A 16,783-nucleotide genomic window follows, 5' to 3' on the forward strand; every position below is an offset into this window, starting at 1 on the left:
TGCTTCATCAGTGTTCTTCCAATTCTCATGGAATTCATATTGAATGTTTGTCTTAGGATATAGGTCAGCATGGCACATTTCTTGACAGTGACAAAAAGTATGTTGCCATAGTAACAGCTCACATATTATGAGCCAAAATGATGGAAAATTTTGTGTTGCAAACTACTTCCTCAGTTTTTGCCCAATTTCCATGAAACTTGGTACAGATGTGTGCCTTTGGTTGTAGATGTGCAAGACACATTTTTCGACAGTACCCGAAAGTACGTTGCCATGGTAATGGCATATTAATGGCAGAAGATCAAGGAAAGATCTTGCGGATTTAACTACTTCCTCAGTTTTTGCCCAATTTCCATGAAACTTGGTACAGATGTGTGCCTTTGGTTGTAGATGTGCAAGACACATTTTTCGACAGTACCCGAAAGTACGTTGCCATGGTAATGGCATATTAATGGCAGAAGATCAAGGAAAGATCTTGCGGATTTAACTACTTCCTCAGTTTTTTGACCAAAGCTTATGAAATGTTGTTTGGCGGGGGTATAACCAGTCGCTGTAGCGACATTTCTAGTTACGTAATGATGTCGTTGTCTGCATTTACACCTGTGTTACAATCATAGGCTCAACAATTCTACACTGTAAGTGCACATCAGGGCCTTTTGTGTGTGTGTGTGTGTGTGTGTGTGTGGTGTGTGTACAAAGTACATTGTACATGCCTGTAGTATAGATTATCTCATGAAATACCAAATTTCATTGCAAAATGACACTTATTGCATTAGATTATAGACAATATAAATGTGATTTTAGAAAGTGACATCATACTGAAGTCATGGTGGAGTGATCCCATACAGAAATAAACTCTATAACACTCATTGTAGATCCTGAAATAGTGACATGTACATACTGTATTAACTTTCACTAAAAAACAAAAGAATTTTTTGAGATAGTTGATACATAAGATTTGTACAGAAATTTATATCAAGTATTTAAAAGTATAAAGAATTCATGCAGAATCATGAAGGTAATCCGTGGTCATTTATGGATTATGTCTGTACCTAATAATTAGACATTCTGATTCATCGTTGAATAGCTTAAGAATGATCAAGGATGCAGGGTCTACATTGTACATTGTACATTGTAGTGTCACAAATTATCCTTTAATAAATGAGGATAGTGCTTCCTCTATGGAAAACTTCAAAAAGCAACATTGCTGTAAAAATAAAAAAACTTGAAGTATACAGTACACACAACACATACTTGTAGACAATGTGCACATACAGTATACTGTATTGTATACATCGTATGTATTATTAAAATGATTCCCAGCAGATTGTGTCATTGTCATATGAGCAAGACGACTGTGCAGAGTTCCCCATAGGCTGCCATGTTTGAGATGAGATAAATGACATTTAAAATGTCAAACTATCATTGTACAATGTATAACAACCCTCTGATATACAGGCAATTCTACTATAACTATTCACTGATCAAATGTGTTCCTGTGATAATGTTATCACTTCAGCTTCCCTTGGCTGCTGCATTGAGGTAGTGTCGCTAAAAATTACACTGTAGGTTGTAAGTAGATCATTTGGAAAAACTGATAATGATAACATTCTTGGCTCTTGAAAAAAAAAATGTGACACATACATCAGATATTTTGTGTTTATCTTTATAGACATACTTCGGCTCATAAATGTACTGTACTGAAATCATGCAAGTTTGGACTTTGCCAGCAGTTAAGTAGTATACAATATTATGTACACACCATGTGGAGATATTATATCTATTTCATATGTTTTGTTTTGGGGGGATAGTTATTATTTGGGTATGGAAGAGGAATGAGCAATAAGACGTGCCATCATCGTAGCAAAAAATTATCTCCATTCTTAATCATTCTTGGCTAGTCTTGATAATAAAAAAGTGAAAACATATCATGCCATCAGATTTTGTAGCGATAGTCATTCTAACATTGTACTATTGAAGTTGTTACAGTCATGATTTCTAGCTCTGGAATCCTCAGTAGAGTCACTTAAAATAAAAAAAAAAGACTTAATCTCTGCAGGCCAGTAACATTCCAAAATTCTGTGTGATTATTTGCACACTAGTGCATAACAGTATAATAAATTGTGAATAAATCTTTCTTTGATGTTGAAGATCTTTGGGGTTGGGGTTTTACAGCTGGTGCAATACATGGCCATTTGATACCTCCATGATAAACTCTGCCAGACGAGGCCCACACATCACGACATAGATTGAAAGAACCAGTCAATCAAGTCTATAGTTGCGCATGTTTTCCTTCGGGAGTGAAGTTCAGCTTCGGTCGTGACAAGGTATCCACAACTCTACTGTACATACATGTATGCCATTATATACAGTCAGTTGTACATTGGCGAGGTTTTCATTTTTGTGAAATTTGTGAGTTCGGTGCTATCCAACAAATCTAACAAAGTGCTATTATATTAACTCTGAACTGGATAGGAATGTGACATGCACACATACATTTCTCCATTCATTTCTGTACTCCATGATCACAAAATTTAACCACTTGGAAAATTATTGGGTTGTCCAGAGTGGCAACAAATTAGTCTTTCTATTAAAAGTATAATATGGCTTATAACAGTACATACTTTGTACGTACAGTATGTGGATGGAGGAAACTTTATCTATTGTTTTTCAAATTTTTATTGTGTATCATGGATTTTTCATTGTGCCCCCGATTCCTGAGTGCTGATGTTTTGCAGACATAAAATACTCAATTATTCATTCCGGTGGTAAGTAATAAAAATACACACTGTATAGTCATCAGTTGGTTCACAGCATCAAGTCTTTTATACTTGTGTACTGTGCTACATGTAGGTGAAACCTACAGTTGTATGTACAGTGTACTACATTGTACTCAACCACAAATGTGCAAGGAATTGTTGACCAGAGTGGATATCTGCATTACTGTACTTGCACCATAGCTAATTTGACATTTTGTTTGTATTGTATACCAATCCTGGTCAAAACACAATGTTACTTGAAATTATTTCAATATGAACTCAAATTGACCACCCCATCACTTGTTTGTTTGTAAATAATGTATTTAAATCCTTTTGAAACTACAAAATTTCCCACATATGTACTTGGTAATAGAGGTGAAACGATTGTTTGTCAAGAAGGAAATATCGGTACATACATGTACTATAGTGTAAGTCCCTACGCATTTTGATGGTACAATTCAAATTAGGGATACTGGGCTTCTGTACATACATACAAATAGCCATATAACCCGATGTATTATTTGTTTGTACATGTAGTCTTTTGAGTAATCGGCAGAAAACCCCCAAAATGGTGAAAAACTTATTAAAACAATTTTTGCATAAAATGCAGAGCCAACAAAGATTGATTTCAGCTTTTTGATCCAGATGCATGCTAGGGAGGTAAAGCGTGTCGACTAGTGGTTGGGAAATGCTGTGTTCACCTGAAACAAATTGATTATGGTATCACCTGAGTGTATGGCCTCCCAGTTGCTGCATGGCTACCAAAGAATGTGAACACGTCAAACTGCTCCCCATGCCCCTCCCCCCCCCCCCCTCCCTTCGAGAGATAATTTGCTTTTGATAGCAGTGTCCCTTCTCCTGGTCTGCGCTCTGAGTTTGTCCACTTTTATTGCCCTGCCTTCAAATGCGTTTGATTTTGAGTGGTCACCAGTGATGTCTGCCAAAGGGTCAGGATGCGAGAGCCGTGTAGATGGTATGATGAAAGGCTGGATATGGGTTCAGAATTGCTGTCACAAGGATGCCTCAAATCAACCAGGGGGATTTGCAACCCGCCTCCCTCCTCCTCCTCCCCCCCCCCCCCCCTTCTTTTCCTGATAAACTGCATCATGGATGCACAGCAGTTCACAAAAGCATCTTCATAAAACTGTATGGAAATTCATACTACAGTATTGTAGGCTGCCTGTCTTGCATTAAAATTGATACATGACATGTTATTCCACTGTGAACTGAATCAGATACAATGTATTTTAGGTTCAGAGTTCAGTTCCAGCAGCTGCCATGTTAATTTTTACAAATTATGTGTTGGGATGGCCTGGCCTTCCCCAGGTATGTTTATTGCTTTTCTTTAGATGGTCAAGACTGTCCAGGAATAAAAGCCTGACAAAGTACAGATCTTGATGACGAATATTTGAGAGGGGCTGCAGACCCTTCTCATCGCTGTTCAAGGATTCAAATTTCATGGACGAATGATCGTGCATGAAGTAAACAGTGTGTGTAAAGTGCATTGCATCTACAACAAAGTGTGACAAACAGTTACCCTACATGCTATTATTTTTGTGAAGTTTAGTGAATCACTGAATTTAACAACACTCAAACAGGCTCAGCATCAGTTTGCCAAAACAGCATCTCAGAGATTCTCATGAAAATGTCTGTGACCTCCTCATTCACAATATTGATCTGTAAAATCTGTGAAAATAACAGCTTACACTTCAGTAGTGGTGTAAAATGCATTGTATACAGCAAAGTGTGATGAACAGTTAGTGCAAATTATGTGATAATGTACAGTGGTACACATTTTGTTGTCCATTTGTGTACATGTGTGCATACTGATGTGCACTGTATGTACACTGTACATGTATGTACAATGGACTTCACATAAAACCAGCATAAGGTAGACTGATACATACGTGTACAATGTATAGTAATGTACATTGTCCCTTGTTTATGTTTTAAATATTTTGTGTCAGCCATCAAGGGAACATTTGTTTACTTCATTCTTAATAATACAAGCGGATGCATTCTCGATAATGTATATAACTTTGTAGTGTACTTTGTATAAGATGCTGCATTCAGCATGGTTTGGTCGATGGATGCAGCACACACACTTTATGTATTGCTCACCAGAGCCGAGGCTGTTTCTCTTTCCCAGCCTCGGCGGAGACCGATAATGTTCATCTGACGATGACTCCCCGACAATGTGAGCATTGCGTTGCTCCAGGTAATGTTTTCAGTGCCGAACAGAAAGGCCAGTGATGAGGGCCGCGCACTCGTGTCTGGTCGCTACCCCCCTCTCCTGTCCCCCCCCCCCCCCCCAGACATCTGTCGTGGCGATTACACAAGGGCAATCCCATCATGTCGTCACAGACTTCCCTGGCAGTGAGTGGTGGCGGTTTTGCACACCATCCTGTCTTCCCCTGGATACCCAAATATATCTGGTGTCAGTCATCCTTGCGCACATGCTGGACATATGGACATATGTTTTGTATCTGCCTCCCCCCTTGCGCATCATTTACCTTCGGCCTTCTTTCTCTGTATGGTTACAGCGTTGTGTCCCTCGATTTCTCCCACTCTCCCCATCTTCCTCTTCTAAACTCTCTCTCTCCCCTCTCATGCTAAACTTACTGTCTTCTTTTATTCTTGCTCTGTATAAAGTTGTAGGAGATTCCTATTTTTCTTTTACCGGTAATATCATGCTTTGGCTTTGATTTTGTCATTACTTTTGCTCCTTTCTCAGCCACATGTATTTCCTCCCATGCTCTCAGTTGCACACCGTTTGTACATTGTATAGAATACAATGTACAATTGTAGTAAGATATTATGAGGTTATCTGGAGCTCAGAAACATGCCAGCAATGTACATGTAATCCTGACACATGAAGACAATTTATATGATTTTTTTTTTTCTCAAATATCTGACTTCAGCAATCTTCAGAATTTTTTCAGTCTTTCTTTAATCCTTGTGTCTGCTAGCCACCCCCTCTCTCTCTCTGTCTAGATCTGCAGTTATAGGCCTATCTATCTCAGTTTGAATTGTCATTTTGATTTCTCGTTTTGTCTGTCTCTTGCTAGTTCTGGTACCCTGTAATCTGCTTAGGTTTGTTTTTATCCTGCCATTGTTTCTTTGCCCTCGAAACCTACATTTAGTCAGGGTTACTTTCCTCATTTCTCGTGGTTTGTGCCCTTTTCGACCTCTTTATCTCTTGTAATGATAAAAGCATGCATAGCACACTTTTTGTCACTGTATTGTATATTTTAGCATGAGGTACCGACAAAGTGTGCTGTAAAACCATAAACATTTGCGGCATGAAACTTATATGAATTGCCGCCCATGAAAAAATCATGAGTATACAATGTACTACATGCACATGTAGGCATACTGGATTATGTAAATAAAAGTTTTTGCGTATATTTTACTTTTTCCAATTGTGGCTCCTCCCGAAATCCGCTAATGTTTCATGCACACAAACATTTCTGTTTTTTTTGCAGTATTGACCTTAAGTTGACACCGACAATCATTTCCATCCTCCTCCCTTTCTTCCTCCTCGTCCACTTCATCATCATCATCATCATTGTCATCTTCATCATCATCATCATCACCACCACCACCATCATCATCATCGTCATCATCTTCATCATCATCATTGATCATCATTTTCATCTTCATCATCATCATCATCATTATCTTCATCGTCATCGTCATTGTCATCATCATCATCATCATTTTCATCATCGTCATCATCATCTTCATCATCATCAACTTTATTTGATTGCCAACTTTGTTTAAAGTATATAAACTTCATTCCTTCCCCCTGTATCTTGTACCCCTTTACCCACCGATCTTCGATCCTGTCCTTCTCCATCTGTCCTGTATTGTACATGTACCTGGTACTATCGTACGTTCCCTAACCTCTTCGCCTGACTCTGAGTCAGCCTCAAGTCATGTAGAGTGACCGGTCACTTGGTGGAAACGAGATGCGCATTCCCCATTGCTCCTGTTCAGCGCCGTGACCCTCTCCAGGTCATTATATAGCCTATGACGACATTCATTCTGCTATCCAAGGCACCCAGCGTGTACACTATTTGCCATGTGAGACCTCTGTATACGATGTATCTGTGTACATACTGTACTCTGTGTCTTTCATAGTGCTGTATGTTTGTGTATGTATGCATTACACAGTAACTGAGTACATTTTTGTGTAAGTATGTCATACATGTGCAGATGTGACAGCTGATACATCCAGTGTTTACAAATGCCCTCGTGAGAGGCATTTCGGTATCAGAAGTGCAGTTATAAACCTGGGGGGCGTTTCATCAACGAGTTCGTCGGAGGTTTTCACCGACAAATTTGCTATCAGCCAATCAGACGCAAGGATTTACACTGACAACTGTTAAAAGCTAATGAAATCCTTGGTCTGATTGGCTGATAGCAAATTTGTCGGTGAAATCTCCGACGAACTCGTTGATGAAACGCCCCCCTGGTAGAGGGGGACTGTGATAATGGGCTGCATCTTGCAGACTACTGTACACACATTGTATGTACAACTTGTACCTGGTAGGTACTGTATGTAGGTAGCCTAAATGTGTTGACATGCACAGTGTACTGTTTTTTTACCTTGCCAAATTTTCCAAATTCACATCATTTTAATGGAAAAGGGGAGGGGGAGGGATAGGTCTAACATGTATTTTGCAGGCATTTACAATTTTGTAAAACACTTGGAATGTTCAGCAAGATGCCTTTTTCTTATCAATCACTACATGGGATGGAATGTAATGTACTGTAGGACCTGTGTAAATTCTTTACAAAAATAATGAATGAAGGTATATCTTTGATTATGCCCAAGGTAGTACATAGTTTCATGTGTAACTGTAGGTTGTACATCTGTGCTTAGAGTGCAAGGATCACATACACACATACAGTGTACACACACAAACCCCCCCCCCCAAAAAAAAAAAAACAAACAAACAAAACAAAACAAAACAAAAAAAACAAAAAAACCCCAGCAAAACAAACAGCTCAAATGCATTTGATCAGAAGCTGTAGCAACCACTACATCCTCTTGAGCTGTACCATTCTACTCTCCAAATGTTTATCGCTTGTGTCTGCTTCAGTGCGTGAAATTTGCCACTGCAGGACCATTCAGTCGATATTACATAGTGGTACTGCTCACGAGTGCCCTTTCTAGATAAAGAGCATTTGAGTATGCCCAATATATTCAGCTCCGGTTCAAGAAGGTGCTGTAGTCTTATCTCCATGCTTATAGTTATTTTTCCCCTCTTCCATATTCGTAGTTTGCATTACTCAGAAAGCTGTGCCCAAAGGGAAAATCACTCTGAGTGGCCATTACTGGAATGGACAGGTCAGATAAACACAAATCTGGCTGGCCAGGCTGGAAAAGTCATTGTAATGTATAAACCCTGAACAGGCGACCAGAAAAAAAGAAAAGAAAATAGTATGGAGCCCTGCATAATACGCCCATACATACAATAATATTTTGTACAATGTGAATGAATTGTACTGTACTGCTCACCACATACATTGTACATGCTAACAGAGTGTATTATGACTGTCCAAGAAAAACATGTGACATACTGAGAAATGAATACATACTTGTGTATTTTAGTGTGCAGTGTACATCAACTTTGTCCCTGCATACACACACACATGCAAACACACAGACATACAGATAGGAACACATCCAATCAATGTATGATACTGGAGCATTAGAAGCAAACCAAATAGATCTCGAGAATCACCCCAGCCCTGATTGATCCTAAAGAGAGTCTAGGTGGACAGAAATGTTTGACCAGCCCACCGCATATCAGCTCCCAAGAAGGAGGCGGATTTAAAGGACAAGTTCACCTTCATAGACATGTGGGTTGAGTGAATGCAGCAATCTTAGAACACATCAGTGAGAGTTTGAGCAAAATCGGACAATCTGTTCAAAAGTTATGAATTTTTGAAGTTTCTGCTTAGTCACGGCTGGATGAAAAGACTACTATAGCTTGTGATGTCACATGAGTACAACGATATAAAGAAAGAATAAAGAAAATTCAACATATTTCCATTTTTCTCGCATAACAAAAGAACACTCGACTTCTCTCTTTCAGAAGGCAGGGGGAATAATATTACCCTTAACATACGTCAGTAGCAAGTCAAAGAAATGTGCACTTTATTCAAAGAGTAAAGTTTTGTGAAATTCTCTTTTTATTTTCCTTACATAGTTGTATGCATGTGACATCATACACTGTAGTAGTCTTCTCTTCCAGCAGTGACTGCACAGATACTTAAAATATTCATAACTTTTGAACAGATTGTCCAATTTTCCTCAAACTTTCACTGATGTGTTCTACTAACATTGCTGCATTCTCTTAATCCTTATGTATATGAAGGTGGACTTGTCCTTTAAATTGCACTCTGGGGGGAAACACATAGATCATGATGATGTCTTCTCTAGATTGCCCAATTGATTTTTTCTTCTCCTTCTTCAGGCGCGGCGCTAGGGTGCAATTAACTCGCCAAAAGCTTATGACCTCGAAGCCTCAGTTGCAAAAAGTAGACAGCTTGTGTGCGTAAAACCGCTGGGGAAGTGTTGCAGGACAATCGCAATATCTCACCTCAAAGCCATCAAATGATTAAATCTATACAGCAAACTGAAGAAGAAACTATTCTCTAACTCGTAATGTTAGTTATTTGGGGTTTTATTGAGGATAAACGTGTGAAAATAATGTCGAAACTTAGCTTCCAAAACAGAAAATTTGGTCTCAAAACAAGTGTTATTTTCTCACATTTTCCTTCATTGCACAAAAATGAAACTTCGGTATATGACTTATGGTAGTATATCCATGCTGCTCTCCAAATATCTTTTCTGTATCATTTGGCGCACAGCTATGTCTGGAAAAAATCGAGATCACTGTCACTTGTGACCCACGTAAAATCCATGGCGTAAGGAATACGCAGTCCGATGTATTGGTTTTTGTGCTGCTTGAAATAGTTGAAGCACAAAGCAGGGTTCCTCTCTTGCCCACTCACCACCCTGCTGACCGAAAATCGACCTCTGTCGCATTGCGCCGAGCCTGACACCGCTGATTGGCTAAGCGTGCACTCACCAGTAGAAAACGCATGCGCAGGAGGATGATCTAGTTGTGCATGTCCAGTATCTTCTCTTAAAGTTGGTTGTCTTTTTGCTCTTATTTTTACCTAACTACTAATTGCACAAACACGAGACTTCGCAGGTAGTGAGTCTGGTGTATACAGACTAGTAATATGTTGATCAAATGCATATTCATGCAGGCGCAGACTTGTGTCGGAAAAAAATCGTAACCCTTTCCCACAGTCGACTCAAGCAGAAAAATACACATATCTCGAAAGATACATCAGCGTTTTCGCCCAAAAATCATATGAAGGATGATATATTCATATTTGATATATGTGTGAAGTTTCAAGGGATTTGGTGGTAAAATAAGGGAGATACGAGGAGGTGAACTTTCGAGATTTTTTGTCCTTCCCTCCGCACAGCGCTTCGATGACCGTTAAGAATTCAAAAGCTTTGGCCTCTTATCAGTGAGTTAATTGCACCGTAGCACCGGGGCTGTCTTCTTCTTGGTGTGGTATCACCATTTGCACAGTGAGCCACCCTCAATTTCAGGGCCTAATTAGTCACTACCCCACTCCCCTCCCATGCGATGGCTGATGGAGTGTATGCTACTGCCCATCCGCCGTATTAGCAGCATCTTCCAACTGCTGACAGTAGTCCAAGAAGAGTTTGTGATATCCAGTCAGCAAACATGGGTCTATAACAACATTCGAGTGAATTTTTCGTTTCTGCCGTGTATCCCACCAACAGAAGGCAGACTCACACAATTTGTGACGGCTCAAAAATGAGGTGTTTGAGATTACAAGCATGAGAATGTACAATGGGATTTATTGTAAGCAGGGATGTGGGCCACCTCCCTGTTGTAAGGGACCTACGTGGTAGGTGTTTAAAGTTACAAGTGCATACCCACCTTGGCTATTAAATATCGAGAATGTATTTCATATGATTCATATAGTTTACCTGTTATATTTTTGATCAGTTTGCGCCCCTGAATACTACGAAATCATTGTTCTCTCCAGCTGTGTCTATCTCTTTCTCTGTCCATCTTTTTCTTTGTTAATCTGTCTGTCTGTCTGTCTCTCTATGTATAGTACATATACAGTGCATGTACTTATCTACTCATACAGTGTATATATGCCTACAGCATAAAAAAGATAATAAGAAAAATTAAGAATGGTCTAATTTTTTGTATATTTTCATAATATCTGTTCATGTATATTGATATTGATCTCTTCTTCTTTTTTGTTTGCTCTATGGCATTGCAGGCTGAAGCCAAGCTCGCCCAGCGGCGGATGGCCAGGGCGGAGGCCAGGAAGATCCGGATGCTGGAGCTGGAGAGACAACAGAAAGAGGTGGGGAATCCCCATGGTCTTAATTATTATTTCATTTTTTATCTATTTTTTTATTCATTATTCATTTATTAATTTATTTATCTATTTATTTATTTATTTATTCATTTGTGTGCTTGTTTATTTATTTATTTATTTATTCATTCATTCATTCATTCATTCATTCATTCATTCATTCATCCATCCATCCATCCATCCATCCATCCATCCATCCATCCATCCATCCCTCCATCCATCCATCCTTCAATCATTTATTTTTCCTTTTTCGGGGGGATGTCTTTACAAGGAGAGTTCTTGTTGTTGTTTTTGCTTTTGTTTTGTCTTATGTTGTGTGTTACAGATGAGTCATGCCATGGGGTTGGGTCAGTTTAAGATTTTCATGCTGCTCATGATATTATTTTCAGATAATACCATATTCTGACAACTTGTAATATGTAGATGTAACTTGTAGATGTAGTAATTGGCTGTTGTTTGTAGCTGTACTTGAAGAAAAATCTTTAAAGAGAAAGAAATGACATTAAAACCTCAAGAACATCCCCATAAGTTGCGAAAAGTGCATTGAAATATGATCACTCAGTCCCATGTATAGAGATATTTGTTGTTTGTTCATGTGTGAAATTTTGGTGACTGTCTTTCCTTTCTGTATCCGTTCTTACAAAAGGAGTGAGGAAATTTTCAGTGCAGTTATTCATGCTATGGTATCATGTTTTCTCATTGTAATGGGTATGCTACATCGAATTCAGCATGCTTCATTTCATTTATCTTTGGGGCTGCTGGACTTTGGAACTACATGTGTGTTGCACCCAACCTTAGACAATGTACATTTAACAGAGATATTTTTGAAATATTTGAAGATTCGCATATTAGGTACTACATCATGATACAGTGTAAGTGTATGGGGACACGTTGTTTGTCTATGCTGTATCTGATTGTAACAATATTAAAGGGATTGTATAGTTTTGGTTAAGACCTGATTTCAGGTTTCTAACATTTTTTTGTGAGATAATGAGAAACCTCTTATGAAATATGAAAGAACATGTAATTCCATGAGGAATTCAACGTTTATTTGACAAAAATTGGTTTTGAAATGGCTGAGATGTACAAAACAGTGCGATTCTAATAAAGTGTGGGACCCATCTTTTATTACAATCGCTTTGTTTTACTTTGTTTTTGGATGTTTCAGTCATTCCAAATTCGATTTTCATCAAATAAACTTTGAATTCCTCTTAAAATGGTATGCTCTGTACTGTTTCATAAGTGTTTTCTTGGTATTTCGCAAAAAGTTGAAAGCCCAATTCTCATCTCCACCAATACTGTACCATCCCTTAAATATGGTCATAAAAGATATAGGGATAGATTCTGTAATGCAATTGTGTTACCTTTATAAACATGTAGCTAATATAAGTATTATTAGCAGGTATATTATTACCCACATCGTTGCCAAAATTATCATTACTCTTATTGTTGTTAGTGCTAGTACTTTTGTTATTGACATAATGAGTTGCATTTACTGTCATAGGCATTGACTTAAATATTGAAATATGTAAAGTTGTGGCTGTACTGTGGTTTACAGTAATTTTGATAATTTGGTGCATCAGTACCTTGCAATTTACTTGATACTGTTCTGACAAAAATGTGGGGGACTGTGAAGAAAATATGAATTCAACAGTATGATGTGTATCATGTCAAGTATGAAACAGTCAAGATTCTGTTACATTAAGAGAGAGAGAGAGAGAGAGAGAGAGAGAGAGAGAGAGAGAGAGAGGAGAAGAAGAGAGATCAGGGATATATCACAAAGTAGGATTAACTCTGGCTGTCTCAAATTTCTCCCAAATATCACATTTTTGTATTTTGTTTTTTGTTTTTTGTGGGGTTGTTTTCACAGGCGGAAGAACAAATGGACAAGGAATATAAGATTCAGCAGGAAGAGAAAAAGAATGTAAGTATTATCTCACTCTCAATGTCTTACAACAAACAGCATGTGTTACTGCAATGGATTGGATGGCAAGCATTAAGAAAATTGTTTGATTAACATGCATTTTCTCTTCAATATCTATTATTGTGATTACAGAGAAAAGCTGGAACTGCTATAAATTTACATAATCCATATTCTACATTTGCAGTGAAAGTTGAAGCTGCTGTTTGTATGCATTACTGGGACTGAAAGGAGTTGGAGGGTTTTCATTTTTATGGCCTGTGCAATTATCTCTCTTTTTTTTTTCTTTCTTCATACATGTCTGTGTTTTTACGTAGTCATGATTTGATCTTTCTTTTTTTGGTGCAGTGGCTTTATTAAACTCACAAGAATCTGTAGTCTCTTATGCGGAAAGAGTATTTTAGAAATTATTGTGATATAAGTATTTACACACACAGGGCCTGACATTACCTTTTTCTTTCATTTTCCTATCGAGCAAGGAAGATTTTTTTTTTTTTTTTTTTTTAAATCATGACTTGCCCAAGAGAAAAAACAAACCACTTGCCCCAAAATAGTTCTCCCATATTAATTGTTTTGAGGAGCTCCTGATATTCATACCATAGTCAAAATTATGCTTACCTGATCAGGCAGTCACTTTGAGCATTCTACTTTAGGCCTAATGTTTTCAATTGCTTGTCATACAATTTGACTTGTCTTGGGCTAGCTGGCAAATGCTAATTGTCGATCCTACATTGAATGTGCAGAGTGGAGAATGTTAAGTTCGTAAGGCCAAAAGGCAAAAAATTGCGTACAATTATGAAACAAGTTGAACCCTTTCATTAACCAATGGAAACCTTGTTATACACAAAGTCAATGACATTCATCACAATAAGGTGACAGTCCCCAAAGGGTTAGATGGTTCATGTTATGGAGTTACAGAGTAAGGAAATTTTGCCTTTGTTTCTCATGCGTGTTATTTCTGAGTATGCAGAATCATTATGCAGTGACAGATAAGACCCCGTTTACAGTGCGAGGCTCGGCCCAGCCCCGCTTCAGTGTAAACGCGCAAAAGGCCAAATGCTGGGCCAAAATTGGCCTCGCATTTGGCCTCGCTCTGGAGGTGGTCTCGGCCACAGTGTAAACGCAAACTGGGCCAAATGCGCGGCCAATTTTAGTCTGGCTTCCAAACCCTCTGCCCGTACTATTTCGCTATTCAGGATATTAACCCCATCAACGTCGAAAGCTAGTATAGTTTAAGGTGGTTTTGTCCTGTAAAGGATTTTTCCTTCGGCAAAGGCCTTTGCCCGGACGACAACTTCGTCGCCACGGAATCCAGTTGGCAAAGGGTCTGAAAACCAGACTATACCAAATTGCGTTTGTTTACAAGCAGAGCGCCACTACGACAAAATATTGAAAGGTTTGAATTAAAAGCGCGGCCGAGCCCAGCAGTGTAAATGGACAAAATTGCAAGGCTAGGCCACGCAATTGAGGCCAGGCTCGGTCACGGCCGAGCCACGGCCGAGCCCGGCCCCGCACTGTAAACGGGGTCTACAACTTGTATGTGCTTACCTACTCATCACAATGAATGATACACAAACACGCAAGATTTCAGAATATCTCACCAACTAAAATGATGTCTTGCTGAAAATGTAAATATTTCAAATGATCCTACTAAATGGAAATTTTTTTGCACTTTGTGCGACCAGAAGCTTGCGCAAAAATAAAAATCGTGCAAATATTTTTTCTTATTATACATGTATACATGTATGTCTTGATTCTGTGGAATTAAAAGCACGCAAAATTCATCTTTACTCTGCAGAGGGTGAAAAATTGCTTGCCAGAAGTGTCCACTTTTACAGTATTTCTTTTGTTAAAAAAAAAGCGTTTTGCATTCAGTACTTTATTCAACTTTGTGTGAGTAAGTTCGACCCCAGGGTTTATTCGATGATTTCATAACTTGTATGCCAGAAGCTATAAAAAGTTATTAGCTTTGTGTGTGTGTGTTTGTGTGTGTGTGTGATTCTTGTAGTTTCCATTAAATCATGGAAAGGGATTGGCGTCAAAGGGATTGGATGTTAAATTTTAGCACTGCCTGTCGTACAGATTTACTGAGAAATATGAGAAGAGTGTTAAAGATAACCTCCTACAGATTCAAGTTGATGATGATACTTCCACTGTGCAAAGTAAGTTCAAACATAGCAGTTGTTGTATTATTCTTGTAGAGAATATTTTTCTCTTTCTTTTGAAGTTTATTTATTTCATGGGTGAATTTCTTCTTTAAATGCTCTTTGGCCTTATGTAGTTACTATATAGTTTTAGAAGAGAAAAGTGAAATCCCCATTCTTTTTTCTCTGAAAAAAAAAGACGACGACTTCATTGCTCTAGTAATTTAATATGGTAAATAAAGTTTATGTATAGCATTCATTTGTTTGTCCAGGAATGTTTTATGCATAAGTGTGCACCCTAACAAATAAGAAGAGGAAGAAGAAGAAAATGAAAACCACCTAAATCTAAGTAGCAAACTGCAAAATGTGTTATGAATTACACTATTGATGTCATATTAATAGCGCATATTCTGTCTTGCGCTCTACTATTAAAAGTATGTGCACTTCCACAAATGTGTGATTTACCCGAGTTCAATATTATTTGTTGAAGCAGAAGAGTATGTAAAGGTATAATAGAATTGTCGAGTGAGCGGGCAAATCATGCATTTGAATTGTATAATTATCGTCTCTAATGTAGTGGTGCGCAGCAGAGCAAGAACCACATACCACTTATTGTAGAAGATGCGATTGTAATTTGTATTCAAGATACAGTACATGCATGTAATTCTAGGCACAAGAATTCATGGATAAAACGCACCATTTCACACAGTAATGAAATACAGTGAATGTCACGCGATGTCATTTCAACCCATTTTCTTGCAGTAATAATGGAAATACAAATTTTAGGTGATGTTTTCTATGTTAAAGGGATGGTACAGTGTTGGTGGAAATGAGAATTTGGCTTTTAACTTTTTGTGAGATACCAAGAAAACACTTATGATATAGTACAGAGCTTACCATTTTAAGAGGAATTCAAAGTTTATTTGATGAATATCGGGGTTGGAATGACTGAAACATCCAAAAACAAAGTAAAACAAGACGATCGTAATAAAGTACGGGTCCCACACTTTATTAGAATCACTCTTTTTTGGATATCTCAGCCATTTCAAAACCAATTTTCATCAAATAAACGTTGAATTCCGTATAGAATTACATGCTCTTTCATATTTCATAAGAGGTTTCTCATATTTTCACCAAAAAAAGTTAGAAACCTGAAATTAGGTCTCAATAAAACTATATGGTCCCTTTAAGGGAAATTAAGAGCAAATATTTTGCTAGGAGGTGGAATGTCATTAATTTTGCTGGTTGTTTGTGGTTCCAGGGCCATATCTTTGTGCAGGTGTGAAAATGGCTACCTAATGGCTATGTACAGTTTACTTTGCTCTGAAATTTATTGTTGTTTTCCCCATGTTATGAATCAAGGGGCGTCCAGAATATAAACGCAAGGTAATGATGTGCTAATGACGTGCCAACAGTGTGTTCTGATGATTATATTCTAACCTATGTTTACTAACAACTGAGGTTTTGCATTCTTTCATTCCATTCTTTTTTGTTGTTGTTGAAAA

General features: G+C 38.1%; 1 protein-coding gene across 3 annotated transcripts in view; it reads left to right on the plus strand.

Moving 5' to 3' along the window:
• Window positions 1-16,783, plus strand: part of LOC140243655 (leucine-rich repeat flightless-interacting protein 2-like) — a 56,458-nt gene that overhangs the window by 12,263 nt on the left and 27,412 nt on the right. For all 3 annotated transcript variants that reach the window (XM_072323317.1, XM_072323318.1, XM_072323319.1), the window contains exons 2-3: window positions 11,115-11,201; window positions 13,084-13,137. In XM_072323317.1, the coding sequence (XP_072179418.1) occupies window positions 11,115-11,201; window positions 13,084-13,137 (141 nt within the window). The remainder of the gene's footprint in view (window positions 1-11,114; window positions 11,202-13,083; window positions 13,138-16,783) is intronic.

This window comes from Diadema setosum, chromosome 20 (genome assembly GCF_964275005.1).
Source record: "Diadema setosum chromosome 20, eeDiaSeto1, whole genome shotgun sequence".
NCBI lineage: Eukaryota > Metazoa > Echinodermata > Echinoidea > Diadematoida > Diadematidae > Diadema > Diadema setosum.